This window comes from Nesoenas mayeri (assembly GCF_963082525.1).
Source record: "Nesoenas mayeri genome assembly, chromosome: 10".
Lineage (NCBI taxonomy): Eukaryota > Metazoa > Chordata > Aves > Columbiformes > Columbidae > Nesoenas > Nesoenas mayeri.
Genome location: NC_137560.1, coordinates 3,248,547 through 3,262,947, shown reverse-complemented (window position 1 = coordinate 3,262,947; position 14,401 = coordinate 3,248,547). Strand labels below are relative to the sequence as shown.

The window sequence follows — 14,401 nt, the reverse complement described above, 5'->3', positions numbered from 1 at the left end:
GGCTGGCTGCTCCAGTGATTCACATTGTGATGCTGCCACATGGAAACACACAACAGTACAAAAGAAACACCCAAACTAAACTTTTTCACACCTCCACATACCCCTTTTTAATGTGTTACTTTGCACTGTGTACATGAGAACCAAAAATAAACAAACGGAACTTTAGCCAGACTCCCCTTCCTCCTCCAGCTTTATTGATAGTTTAAAATTACATTTTCTATGTTCTAGGACTTCAATTGCTTTTACCATCTTACTTTAAAAACTGATTACAAGCAAATGAAACTCAGTTGTCTAAGTGATATAGTATACAAAAATAACATCTTGATTTCTGTGAAAATGCATTTATTTGCAACTCCTGAATAGCTCCAAATTGTATATGCTATGAGCACTGATGTCTGGGTTTCAGATTTACTTTGAAATATTTATTCAAAAGCCTCCCATTACGTTCTGTATCTCCAACGTGAACATTCGTTGACTGAATTTCTGTTACTTTTAAGGTTATTCCTGATTTCTCTCTCTCTCTCTCTCATGGCCATTAACAGGCATGTGCATCGTGTTTGTTTACTCCCACTCAGCTATATGCTCTAGCTAGGGCCTGATACAGATATTACTTGGTGTTAACAGCTACTGAGGTCAGACAATCCAAGGCCATTGTGATAAAATTAAAGTTATGAGGAAGTTTCGACACTTCCAGAATTTCTTTCCTCCTGCATAGGATCACTTCCCTGTAACCCAGAGAGGGTTTTTGCTGGTCTGACTCAACTCTTCCCACTCATCAATCCCTATTCACCAGTGGCACGGAAAGGGGGTTCTTTAACAAAGCATTATACATAACACCTCTACCAAACTAAACATAAACATTTTTTGTAGTTAAATGCAGAAAGTTGATTTTTCCACCCCTTTCCTCCTTTTACACGGCAAGTAAAGCTCACTGGCCTGGGAGTAGCCTCTATCTGCCAACCTTTGGCCAGTGAAGAGGATTCAGAGAAAAATAATACAACCATCAATCGAAAAAGGAGGGGCGACAAAGGAAAATAATTAGGCTGTAGCTTCAATTGTGCATTCCCGTGCAAGGTGCCCTGACTCGCCGCAGCGATAGCAGTTGACTTCACTGGTCTTGCTGCAGTTGATGGCTACATGGCCAGTCTCACCACACCTGCGAAAAGTAAAGGATTTTATCAAAACTAGCCACAACAGTTCCACAGAAAAGCAATCCTGTTCTGTCAGGTACATTCTCTACTTATATTTCATGCAACACTAGCTCTGTATTCATGACTTCTGCTTCAGCGTTCCAGAATTCTTTGAAGACAAACTTGCCCTATGTCAGAGCCAAAACCTGCTCCCCAACTGATCAACTCACATAATCACCATATATGCCAAAAATCACTGTACAGAAGGGTGTTTTTACAACCAACAAACAACCGTGTGTCAGGTTTTGCCTGCTCTGATACTTCTGACTGCAGTTTAACCTTGAGAGTAATTAGTCTGAACTCAAATGCACAATGTTCCCTCGTCTCCCTGACACAGGAGAGACTCCTGCAGAATCCTGCACTCAGGAACACGCTGTTTCTAGCACAGGCCTGCGTTCAAACACCAGACAGCATTTTGAAGCTGGTGTTTCAAAGTCATCCAACACCCACCTGTATGCACAGTTCCTACAACCAAGGCATCTCCAGTGTGTATTCCTGCTGGTGCTGGCTGTGCCACTCAGTTGCCTTGGACAGCTAGTATTGATTAGTTCCAGCTGAAGACACAAGGCATCCAACTTAGGCTTGCACTACAGGCAAGTACTTTGTGTTACCTTCTGCAAAAAGATGCCGCCCTTTCTCTCATGCAGCTTAAGTGATTTAACATCTGCGCTGTTCTGGCCATCTAGACAGGTGTGACATTGAATCTGCTTGACTTGCTAACAGGTGTTTAAGTCTTAGTTTTGAACAAGATTACATAACTGTTTAAAGAAGCAAGCCACCCAGTCAAACCTTAAGCTTCATTTCCTAACCAAAATTAGATACAGAACACATTTATCGCCTGAAGTACATTTTGCAGCTCCCTTGTCAGTTCTTACCTATAGCATTTCACTTTGGTGCAGTCTTTTTGAATGTGTCCAAACTCTCCGCAAGAATAGCACTTCTGCTCGTCTGCGTGGTCGCAGTCCCGAGCCAGGTGGCCGGGTTTGCCGCAGTTGTAGCAGCACTGCTCCCTCTCCCTCTTGGGCTCCTTGCAGTCCTTCGCAATGTGGCCACCTCTACCGCAGTTATAGCAGGCTTCCACAATAAGAAAAACATACCAAACAAGACTATAAAACCTTGGTAGCAGGAGATGTAGCATGCTTCTAATGAGGGACATATACAGCTTGTTTCTAGTGAATTATGTACTCCTCTTCAACCACAGATATCTGTCCACGGGACTGAAGAGGTAGAATATTTAGTGATACTTACCATCCTCCTGAAGATCACAGTCCTTGGCAAGATGGCCAGACTCACCACAGCGGTAACAGATGTCCGGGAGAGATGAAGACATGAACTGGAAGCCTGCTTGAAATGGGTAACAGGAGAAAAAAAAGCTTAAGGATTAAGTTAAGAATATTCTTAAGAGTTAATCAAGGACACTGCCAGCCGAATCGCAAACTTAGCTTCATGCTCAGAGGCCCCTGGCAAAGTTCTTACGCAGAGGTAAGAACCAGTAAAATTACTGATTTGTGTCCTAACTTAGTTCACTTCAGACTAACAAAGCCCGTTTTACACACTATTCAAGCAGTCAGCTAGAGATCTTACTGTACAAACAAACAGAGCCACAGCCATCACTCACCTCTGCCGCGGCTTCTCATCCCACGACCACGGCCAATCCCAGTCGGGCACTCCCGAGCCCAGTGGCCAGTGCGTCCACACTTGAAGCATTCGTTGCTGCTCATGGCTGCAGATCACCTGAGGAAAAAGGACATTTTCAGAACACCTTCCTCCCCAGCCAAGGGCTACATTTAAGTAAGAGATAGAGGTCTCCCACCCTCCCAGCAGAGGCAACGAAAACCAAGCAGGACTTCTGGCTAACTCAGTACTTCCTTCTACAATATCTGATCCTGACTATTAAAAACCACTCTAGAGCACAGAAGTTTGTCTCTGCTTTGGTAGGAGTAAGGCAGCTGTGAAGAGTCAGAGCAACAGTGTACTACAGAACTCGCCCTCCCACTTTTGTATCCAGTCTTCTCCTCAAAAACTTATTCCCCAGAGTTAAACCCAAAAGACAACTACTTATCTCTACAAAGTTTTCCTGCTAGTTGTTAGCACTTCCTCTTAATCTGGTAGTTAATACATTAACCAATCACGCTTCATTCTAGATGCTAATTGGAAGAATAGGTGGTATTACACCTAAAGCCTAAAAGAAGACATTAGCTTAACATTTGAAGACTTCTTTTATGACCTAAATAGCAGTTAAACTGTGAAACAAGAATTACAACCTCAGCGTATTAACCCACAGCTCAGGAGGAATACACTTCACGCCCAGGTTTACATGAAAGAACGTGTTTAAGACACTTGGTTTCCCTAAAAGACACCAGACACTTGCCAGATCTCTAGAAGGCTAATTGGGAAAACATCCTTAGAACGCCAGGGAGCCACAGCCAGGCCTGCCGGACAAGATTAACCCGCTTCTTTTGCCCATAATGGGGAATGGAGGTTTCACTGAGCACAAGTCCATCTGGACCACAGTCATAGTACCATAACCCCCGCAGCTCCAACAGCTCCACAAGACTTCCAGAGCCAGAAGGAACAAGGAAGTTAAGCATTTAAATTGAAATATTTTTTTAAAGTGTGCTCAAGACAAGTTTAAAGTACACTAGTTTAAAAATACACCTGTCAAGCTTTGTTTTGATGAAGCCTCCCCTCAAGTTTAAATACTTCACATGCTTTCTCACAATTAATGATTCTGTTGGTTTAAGAATAATGATCTGGTTGGTTTGGTCAGTTCACCTGATCCCCCATTAAGATAACCCTCCTGTTATCCCTACTACTTGTTACAGAATGCTCCTCCTCCTCAAACCTCTGAGCATCCCAGTTTACCAGGAATCTTCCTGAGCTGTGTCTTGAAAAAAGCAACTACAGAAGCAGTAATAACAACACATGACCTCAAGAGGGAACCAGAATTAGCATCCTGACATTTAGAGCTTAAATGGAGAGTGTATATCTAAACACAATTTTTTATTTAGAGTTATTTTTAAAGTACTCCAACACTAAAGAAATTTAACATGGCATTTTAGCCACTCCTCCCTCCAAAAAGTTCCCCCCTCTCCAATCATCTTCAGCACAGAAGCAAGCATCCATCCTTCCAGCCACAGTAGAAGCCTGAGAATTCAAAGTACAGGAGATAGAAACTCCAGTGTGCTACTGCTGTAACCCCATATCCATCTTCCAGCTGGACCAGATGATGGTATTTGCTCTTAAAATGAAGTTCTGCAATGCAAGGATGCAAGATCTTAGATATTAACACTAACAAAACAATTGGTTAGCTGAGCACTTCAGAGATACACTTGGATTTTACACGCAAGCCGGTCCTCTCTGCTTCATCCCAGTGTTCAAGGTTTCAAACTATCTTATCAGGACACCCAAGGGTGAGGAGCTGTCTGTGCTGCGCTGTTGTTTATGCCCGTTTCCATAGCAACCATGTTGACACTGCGGAACCAGAACACCACAAAGCTCACTGAGCTGGGCTCAGGCACAACAGTTCATGCCACTTTTAATTTCAAGAGCAACAAGATGGGGGCTCTGAATTATATACCCTGATACATTCTTAACTTGCAACTCTTAAAAACATCTTCACAGATATTAACAGCCACCACTCTCATTCAAACCATGAATTGAATACAGCAGAAAGTGACAGGATTGAACACTGCCAGCAGTTATCCATAGGAAGAACCGAACATCAACAGCTACATTAGCACATGGCAAAAGACAAATGTTTAATAGGTGAGCTAGACCTACTTTAGTACAGAAACTTTTTCACTGTGTATCCAAGATTACTATCTAGGCTGTCATTGTGCCAGTCAGGGTCAGGATCCACACAATGGACAAAAGCTCACTACTCATTGCCCCAAAGGAATCGGAAAAGTTTTACATCTGATTTAAAGTTGCTTCATTCAACTCCTTCAACAGGAAAACCTACTTTTTTTTTCCTCTGGCATACAGCAAATTGGCAAAGCAAGATTAAGCAAAATGAGTAAGAAATCTAAACAGTGTCTGCACTATTGGAGACATTCATTTAAAAACCTTTATTTTCAGTGGCCCCTTTTCCCCTGAACTCCGAAGTATTAGAAGGTTACAGCTGCTGTACAAGTATGATAACACAGCACGCTGCTCCATCTTCAGATATATTAAGTACATGAAAAGTACTAAACAGTCCGCCTGGAATTTCTCTTCAGCCGTATTTTAATGTTTAACTTCTGCATTCTTCCTGTAAAGGATCTGAAACCGAATACAAGTCCACCAACTAGAGGCAGATGCAGCTGCCACTACTTTTACTTGCCCCACATTCTAAGCAGCCTTACACAGACTTTCTTGTCTCAGTGTAAACCATTTAAAAAACCAATATAAGGATTTAGTTTTCAGATAAAGCCAACAGCCACCTTTAAGGAGCAACATCCAGAAAAGGCTAGCTCAGAAGATCAGTCCTTACATGGACAGCCTCCAAGCACTTTGGACACCGTGACATTTTTCAGCTACTTTCAAGAGAAAGAGAGTACAGTAAAAAAACACCCAAGTTCAAATTCTCCTCTATTAGTCAATACTCCTCCATTTCGTCATCAAGGCAAGTTTCCAGCAGTTCCTTTTACCTACCAGGTCCACCTTAAGTAAGTCTTCTGCAACAAGGCTACTTGTTTAAGCCTTCTTGGAAAGTTTTCACTTGGTTACATCTATCAGTGTTTTCTGCAGCTCAAGTGTGTTAGACAAAACAGGTTGCTCCCTCTCCAGAACTAGATTTTACCTCACCAGGACAAGAAATAAGTAATAATGGAAAACAAATTAGAACTATAGCCTCATTCACATTTTTTTGAGCCAGGTGAAATTCTGCAAGATATACTAAGCCACTGCCTCAGACCAGATTCCAAAACTCATCAAGAAATTCAAGTCTAGTTGCCCCAATCCTTCCTGTTCTACAAAAGAGAGGGCAGCCATTTCCCTGAACTCCTACAGAGCTCTGTAACTGTAGCTTGAAGCAGAAATAAATCACCTTGCAGCTACTCAGCAAAACATTCTGAGCAGTAGTTTCAGCCTTTGTTCTGTGTGATTGCCCTACTGATCATGGGTCAAGAGCAGCTCAAAGATCCAAGGGAGAGGTGCCACCTTAGTCATTTCCTAGGTCAGATTTGAAGCTTTCGAGCACAACTTCAGCAAAGTGACAAAGTTTATTTATGATTCTTCCAGTGACACTAGCAACTAGATACTTCCTAGTATCGACTTTAAAGTGGACAATCATGTCTTTGCGTGGCTTTGTGGTTAATACACATTCAAAACTTTTAAAACAGGAGAGGTGCTATTGAACTCCAGTATTTTTAAACTTCATGCCAGGTTCAGCAATATCCAAGTCTGGTTTCGTAGCCCATCTAGACCAAATGATGGAAAGAACTACTACTAAGCCACACCGCAATGCTCTTTTTCATGACTTTCAGTGTCAATGTCCCCTGAAGAAGTTTGCTTTAACAAAGGCAAAACTAACTTGGGTTCCCAAGAATAGAAAAGAAGCTGAACTTCACCTCTAAGATTACTCACAATAGCAGTTCCTTAGAACTCAACAACACAAGCCCAATACAACAGGGCAGTTATCTTCATGATACTTACCAGGTGCTTCTTGTGATCTACAAGTATCACCGCCATTTGATATTAACAGGACTTCACCCCTTCAATCAAAGCACAGACTAGATAAAACCCACTGCTAAAGCTGGCTTACTTAAGAGCTCTTTGGCAAGTCAGTGATATCAAAGAGGCAAATGTTGAGAAATCAGCAGTTTCTTCCCAGGCTGTAGGTGACCAACCCACACCACCACACCTGGACTTGACAAGCCAGCCTGAACACGGCAAAACAGCCATGTAGTAGGAAGCACAGCTTTGCCTTCCTATAAGATAAAGGAACTGAAAGGCAGAGAGAACTGCTAAGAGAAGCACCAGCACTTAATTTAAAAATAAGTATTACTCAATCTCTTTAGATAAATACTACCCATGAAGGGTTTTTATTTCCTATTAAGTGCGTTTGAGAATTCCTGAACACCGGAGACATGACTGTCACCAAAGCTATTCAGTATTCAGCTGGCCCAATTTCCACACCTGTAACCTGAAAACTTGCTACAAATAGAGTTAGCAATGCTCCCACCTCCAGCGTTTGGCCTCACTAGAAAAGAAATAAAACTAAGTCTTCTGACCACCGGGTAACAACATCCCAATTCTGAAAAGAAGTAGTTTGAAACTTCAGGAAAACCCGCAGAAGGGGCAAGCCAAGCCCTATGCTCCACCTGCCCCCCCAATACATTCCACAGCCAAGCTGATCCACAGATGCTGAACTACAAGTCAGGAACCTGGATCCCCAAAAAGCAGCCAGAAGTCAGGTCAAAAAGACATCATGACTTCAGTTAGACTAGTAATTCTGCGATAGCTTTGTTGACACAAACCAGAAGAAGAGCAAAAGTTCATAGAAGAGTAACTCTTGCACTTTGCCTATCCATCCTAGTTAATATAGAAACTACAGACTATCTACCAAACACGTACATTATTCTACCACCTTCCCCTTTTATTTTTGACTTCTATCTGTGGAAAGTTTTAAACTTTAAGAGAAGTAAACATCAACAATGTGGAGTTTTTAAACACAGAGTTCAGTCTAGACATTGACTAAGTCTGTTTAAAAAGAATGGGAGATTAAGCCCGTAACTCACGAGGTTCTGGCACTGCCCTAGCGAACTCTTTTAACCTCTTCACTTTGAAGACAGATGCAGGATTCCTTCTCTAAGCAAGTTTGCGCTGATGAAGAAAACAGACTGGGCAACCCTAACACTGCGTGGCAATGGGATCTTCCCAAGTGCTGAAATGAAAATTAAACCCACTATTAAGTTAAATAATTCCTTTATGACAATTCTGGATACTAAATGAGTAACACTGGTTACTTGAGAACTATGTCTGACAGTAACTTCAATAAAAGGCTGCTCCCCGAGTCTGATGCAGATGTCACGGGCTATTTTTCCTATCCATTTATAGGCCACACTTGGATGCGGAGCGGGCCGCCATCCGCGCCTGTGGCCGGAGAGGGGCAGCCCGACCCCCGCGCCGGCCCGGCCTCACACGTGGGCGGCCACGTGGTGCCCCGGCCGGGCCCTCGGCGAGGCCGGCGGAGATCAAGAAAAATAAAATGAGGGGAAAAAAAGAACACAATTTTATTTCAGCCACCTTCCACGCACCCCCGCTCTCACAAGTTCTCCTCCTCACCCAACTCGCTGCAGCCGCTCGCCCACAGGGAAGTTCCTCAGCCACCCACCCGGCCCAGCCCGCGCGGGGAGGCCGGGCCGGCCGGGTGAAGCCTCAGCCCCCGCCCTCCGCCCCCGCGCTGCAGGCCTGCCCGCCGGGACACCGCGTCCGAGCCGCCGCCGGGCCCCGGGCAACAGGCCGAGCGCCGCCACAGGCCCGGCAGACACCGCTCCCGGGAGCGCCCGCCCGAGCGAGTGGGATAAGGGATCCCCCCTCCCCGGCCTCCCTTCCCCCAGCGCAGCGCAGGCTCCCTCGGCGCCTCCCGGAACCCGCCAGAGCCTGACTCACCCGCCGCCGCCGCCCGCCCTCGCCGGGCCTGCGGGCCCCACCCCCCCAGCGCCCCCATCCGCCTCCCCCGGGGCTCCCCCGGGCCCCCGCGCCGGGGGATCGCGCCCCAGGCCGGGCGGGCCGCTCGGCGCCACTTTCCCGCGCACTAGGCCGGAGTGCGCCAGCGCCACCATCCCCCCGCGCTCTGCCTTCGCTGCCCACCCTCGGCCCCAGCAGCTCCCCCCGCCGCCGGGGCCGGCCCGGCAGGTACCTGCGGACCCCCGACCCGCTGGGCGCTCGGCCGGACGACAGAAGGCCCCGCTGCTCCGGCCCCGCCGCTGCTCCCGCGTCCCTTCTGGCTGCGCCACACGCGGTTTGCACACGGCCCCGCGCGCTCTCCCCCGGACCACCTCGCCCCTCCCTACTACTCTGCGCACGGCTCACTTGAGTCCACCCCTCAGCCAATGGGAGCAAACCGCTTTTCCGGAGGGCCAATCGGCGTTGCAGATGGAGACACCCAACCATCGCAGTGGAAAGGTGGGCGGGGCCCGCCCGCCGGGCCTGTCCGCTGGCCGGGCTGCGTGCGGCGGGGCGGGCGGGCCGGGGGCGGCGGCGCAGGGACGCGCTCGCTCCGGCGAGGCGGGACCAGGCCTGGCCCGGCCGTTCGCGGGGCCGTGCAGGGCAGAGCGGCCCCTGTCAGGCGCTGCGGCAGCTCCCCGCCCTTGCACCGTGACTCACCGCGCAGGCAGCTCCGGCTCCCTCCCCTCCCCCGTGCCCGCGCTCCCGCGGAAGGCGCAGCGAGCTGCACCGCCCGCCCGACGCCTCACGCCAGGGGCCGCCCGGGGATGCAGCACAGCGCGGCAGAGCCGCCCTCTCCGCGCCCCTTAGCCCGGGCTGGCTCCCGCGGCGGACGGGCGGCGCAGACCGGGCTCCGTGCGCGTTCGCCGCCTCGGGAGCAGCCGCTCGGCCACACGCAGCAGCGAACGGGACGGAGCGGCGCGGAGCGGAGCGGCGGGAGCTGCGAGCCCGCCTGCCCCTGTGCGCTGCTCCCGCTCAGCCTCACGCCGTTCCGGGCCGGCGAGCTCGTCCCGCTCCCCGCTGTCCCGTCCCACCGCGGCTCCCCACGCCGGGCCGGAGCCCCCGGTTCGCCCGCCTGCCAGTGACAGCGGCGCCGCCCCCAGCAGCCTGCACCCGCGGGGCTGCCCCGGCCGCCTTCCCGCTGCCCCGGGCGCCGCGTGAGGCAGCGGGGCCGCGCTCCGGCGCTCGGCACTGCCCGCGGAGGGCAGCGCTCGGCCCGGCCCGGACCCGCCGCGGTGCCGCCGCCATCTTGGCGGGAGCGGCAGGAAATGGTGGGCGCGGGCCCGGCCGCGCGGTCGCCGCTCGGGCAGCGCTCGGGCAGCGCGCGGAGCTGCGGCGGCGCCACGGGGACACCGGCACGCGGCGCGCGTGTGCTCACACGTGCCAGCCAAGAGACAGAGGGAAAATGTTTCTTCAGAGTGAATTAGTGAACAAAATCTGTGTCTTACACAAATCTCACAATATCACTACATAGTTTAGTACTCAGCTATGAGGCGTTTTGCATAAACCTCCCTCCCTTTCGCCGGGAACTCTGTAAATGACCGAGCACCCAAGCACTGCACCAAGCACACCGGTGTGCCCGCGTCCCGCCCGCACAAACACCCACCGCTGCTCCCGCCATTCCACCGTCATCGTGTCCAGAACGGTGACAAGAGCAACGAACCCCCGCGGGGCTCTGGGGCGCGGGGCAGCGCAGGGCCGGCGGTGCAGACACTGGGGACTGACCCTGCCCCAAGCCCTAAATCTAATGATACAGCACTGTAGTTGGGTTTATTACGGTATGAGTGACAACGTGCCTTCTCCGTGTTCAGTGCAGTTCACTCCAGATGGACTCCATTTGGTCTTACCTGTATTTTGTGTGCTGTGTTTTCATGTCTGTGTCGTGTGTTTTATAACATGCATTATTTTCTACAGACCTAAACCAGGCATCAGCATTGAGGTTGATAACGGGATGAGCCTTTCAGGCCCAACTCTGCATGTTACGCTGTCGTGTCTTAATAAAACTTTTGCCAACTCTTATTCTCTTGGTTTGTTGTGTTTTTCTTTTTTTCTTTTTTTTTTAAGCGATGTAAAAACATTGCCATTGCCAACAAGCTTTGAACTTGTAACAACATTTTCCCCATTAATTACATTTTTCATCTCTACTGTTATAGCTCAGCATAATTTTCGTGGCCTTTGGTTGCCTTGAATACATTACAATCCCGTTCATAAATAGTTGTACTTTTAGTTTTAATTACTACTCTTTTCAGGTGATAAAGGGAAGAAAAATAATGTGTGTAACTAAGGAACTGCTCAGAGCTTCTAAATCATGAGTGTGCCTACAAATACAACTAAATACAACTAAACGACAGATCCATATCACTGAGAAAGAATGCAGGGAGAAAATAATAAATCCTCCATTTTGTCATCACATCCTTACTGTTTTTAAAGGACTTTTCCTTGTGTTTCGCTGGCTGTACTTCTGGCTGCGGCTGGGAACGCCAAGCTTCATCTTGGTGGCAATCTGTAGGGCTAATTGTCATCAGAAGCTTTTGTGACTGGTGCAGCCAGTGAATTACCCTGGGCAAATCAAAACTGTTCATTTAAGGAACTTCAGACCGTATCCTGGACGCTCCCTTCGCTGAAATGGAAATAGGGTGCAACTGTGAGCAAGAGTGCATTACTCAAGAAGTGTTACTGCTAACGACAAACCAATTAATCATCCTCTCTAAGCGTACTGCCTCAAATACAGTTCAGTGTTCCTATAATATAGGATATATGTTTCATTATAAGGGATGATATTTTTTCCCCAGCAGATAATGAGAGTCTCCTAACAGCATTCGGTTTGTGTCCTTAGCTCAAGAATTAATTTGGCTTGCTGTATCTTAGCAAAGCTTGCAGTTCTGGTTCTGCAGGTTCCTCTTGGATATTTAGGCAAAGGATAGCCTTGCCGTTAAAGAACAAAAGTGAGAGGCACGCCATCTGCTCCTGGCCTGGTTAGTACTTCCTATAGAAAACAAAGTAGACGGAAAACAAGGTAGAAGCAGAAAGTCTTTAAATTGCTTATGGACAAGGAACGAACAATTTAATGTCCGTTCCAGACTTCTCCATTGCCTTAGCTGTGCCCCGAAAACTCCAAGCCTCAGAACACTTCATGAATAACTGCTCAAAGGAGCTCAAGTACCGTGACAGCTGAAGGTGATCCATAGTTTCAGCAATGCATCTTCCCTCGTGCACGGTTCTTAGAAGCGATGAGGAGCCAAATCACGTTAAGACCCAATAAAACACCCAATCGCACTTTGCAGCCAATGTTCCTGCATTGTTTTCCTCTGAGTAGTTGGACGTGTGGGCAGAAAACTGTTTCAGTTGCTGGGCAATTGTCAGCGCTTCTCAGCCACATCATTTTATTGTTCAAGTGGATCTTACTCAATCTTATATGTGGGATTTTTCAAAACTAAAGAGACCTAAAATAATTGCTACGGATCATAAGTAGAGAAGCTGCTTTTGGAGTACGGTTTAGTTGATAACAACTTGTCAGCAGCGGTTTCGGAACAGGTGGTACCTGTGGCCCATTCCCTCCCTGGTCCCCAGCCGTTTTTAAAGATTGGCAAGTGACGTTATCCCTCTAGGATCAATAGATTGCTTGTGACATTCCGTATTATAGAAGAGAATCATATTTTACCTGGTTTAAGCCCAGTGGGTCAGCAACAGCCACCTTTTGCAAAACAGGGAATCATCTGTTGCCGAAAGAAATGGAGCGAGTCTTTGGTCAGCTCTGTATATTTATTTCTTTAAGGAAGCCACAGTCAAGTGGCTGTTGAAGAGCGGCCGGTAAAACACGCGGTGAAGTCAGCGGGTGTATTGAGAGACTGCGGCTGGTTCGTGCCCGTCTGAAGAAAGGACAGAGCAGGAAGCTGATTCAGAGTCTTTGGAAACATAGAAGGCATAATCCCTGGAAGATGCAACAGATAACAGGAAAGATTGGCCTGCCTTTCTATAAAATATTCATATTTATATTCAAGCTTCATGGTTGAATTATTTCATAGGCTTAAATATCCTTTTTTTTTTTTTGAGAGTATGTCTATGCTAAATTAATCTTCTAGGGTAAAATTATTCTAGTTGAAGAGAAGCGATCATACTGACTGATTCCAGATGCTTAGTTCATTTTGATTCATTATAATTAGATTATGAGGTTTCAAATAATCACTTGCTTAATGCATAATACTACAATAATGATTAGTTACTCATGACTGTTACAGAGATATCCACACTCAGAGTCAGGCAAAAAGAACCTCCTTCGCTAACGAAGTTGTCCAGCTACATATAGGCTGGATCATCAGACGAGCTCCTAACGAGGAGGCGGGTCTGGGTGATGCAGGAAACCAACCTGCAGCTCAGGGTCAGGTCCAGCGGCGGCGAACAGGGTGAGATGCAGCTGGTGATACCACGGAAGCCCCTGGTGCCAAGGCAGAGCTGAGATCCAGCCAGGAAGGCTGGGCTCAGATTAAGCCTGGAAAGCCAGGCTCAGATCAGGCCTGGAAGACTAAGCTCAGATCAAGGCAGGAAGGCCAGGCTCAGATCAAGCCAGGAAGATGAGGTTCAGATTAAGCCAGGAAGGCTGGGCTCAGATCAAGCCTGCAAGACTGAGCTCAGATCAAGCCTGCAAGACTGAGCTCAGATCAAGCCAGGAAGGCTGGGCTCAGATCAAGCCAGGAAGGCTGGGCTCAGATCAAGCCTGGAAGACGAGGTTTATATCAAGCCAGGAAGGCCAGGCTCAGATCAAGGCAGGAAGGCCGGGCTCAGATCAAGCCTGGAAGACTGAGCTCAGATCAAGCCAGGAAGATGAGGTTCAGATCAAGCCAGGAAGGCCAGGCTCAGCACAAGGCTGGAAGGCTGGGCTTAGCTCAAGGCTGGGTTCAGCTCAGGGAGGCCCATGGCCAGGCACAGACCCAGCTGTACCACAGCTGGATATGGGGCTCAGACCCACACCCCACAGCGTGGCTTTGGCCTGGGCCCAAGTCTGGGCTGGGTGGGTGGAAGCACCAGGAAAAGCTGGTCAAAGCAATTAAAAGTCTATTAGTACACTCATGGCCCTGACATTATTAAATGTGCTTAGTGACTCTGCTGTGTCTTTAAGATTTAATATATTTTAAGTAACTTACTACATTGATTTTTTACTGATTACTTCATTAGCCAGACAGGTTTTCTAAGTGTGCAATGCAGTTTATAAATTACCTGAAATCGGTTATTCAGAATGTCCTGTGGAATATAAAGCAAGAGCTTGCGTGGTACGGAGGAGAGCGGCAGTCTTCAGGACCCAGCTACAGCAAATGCCAGAACCAGCAGACGGGGGTCACATGAAGATGGGCAGACACAACCTGCATGTGAAGGCATCATGAGCTCCCACTCAACATAACCAAAGTGTACCAGACTGAGATACAGTGAGAAAATGTCTATTTCAATAAAGGATTCTTCAAAGCATGTTCTTAGACATGAAAAAAATACCCAACCCTCTTTTTCCTGTTCTCTTATTTTTACAAGAAGCTATGGAAGAACCCATTGTGTCCCAGCTGCTCAGT

At 47.9% G+C, this 14,401-nt stretch overlaps 1 protein-coding gene across 4 annotated transcripts; it reads right to left on the bottom strand.

Annotated features, from left to right (window-relative positions):
• Positions 1 to 172: 172 nt before the first annotated feature.
• CNBP (CCHC-type zinc finger nucleic acid binding protein) lies at positions 173 to 9,180 on the bottom strand. Of its 4 annotated transcripts, none has more exons than XM_080350706.1 (5): positions 9,037 to 9,180; positions 2,809 to 2,924; positions 2,439 to 2,534; positions 2,066 to 2,264; positions 173 to 1,156 (listed from the first exon to the last, which is right to left on the bottom strand). In XM_080350706.1, exons 2-5 carry the CDS (start codon positions 2,909 to 2,911, stop codon positions 1,039 to 1,041), a joined length of 516 nt encoding a protein of 171 aa, XP_080206832.1. In that variant the 5' UTR covers positions 2,912 to 2,924; positions 9,037 to 9,180; the 3' UTR covers positions 173 to 1,038. The 4 variants fall into 4 exon arrangements, with proteins under 4 accessions (XP_080206832.1, XP_080206830.1, XP_080206833.1 ...); XM_080350704.1 differs by having other exon boundaries at positions 2,066 to 2,268; positions 2,440 to 2,534; XM_080350707.1 differs by having other exon boundaries at positions 2,439 to 2,531.
• Between the last annotated feature and the right edge of the window lie 5,221 nt (positions 9,181 to 14,401).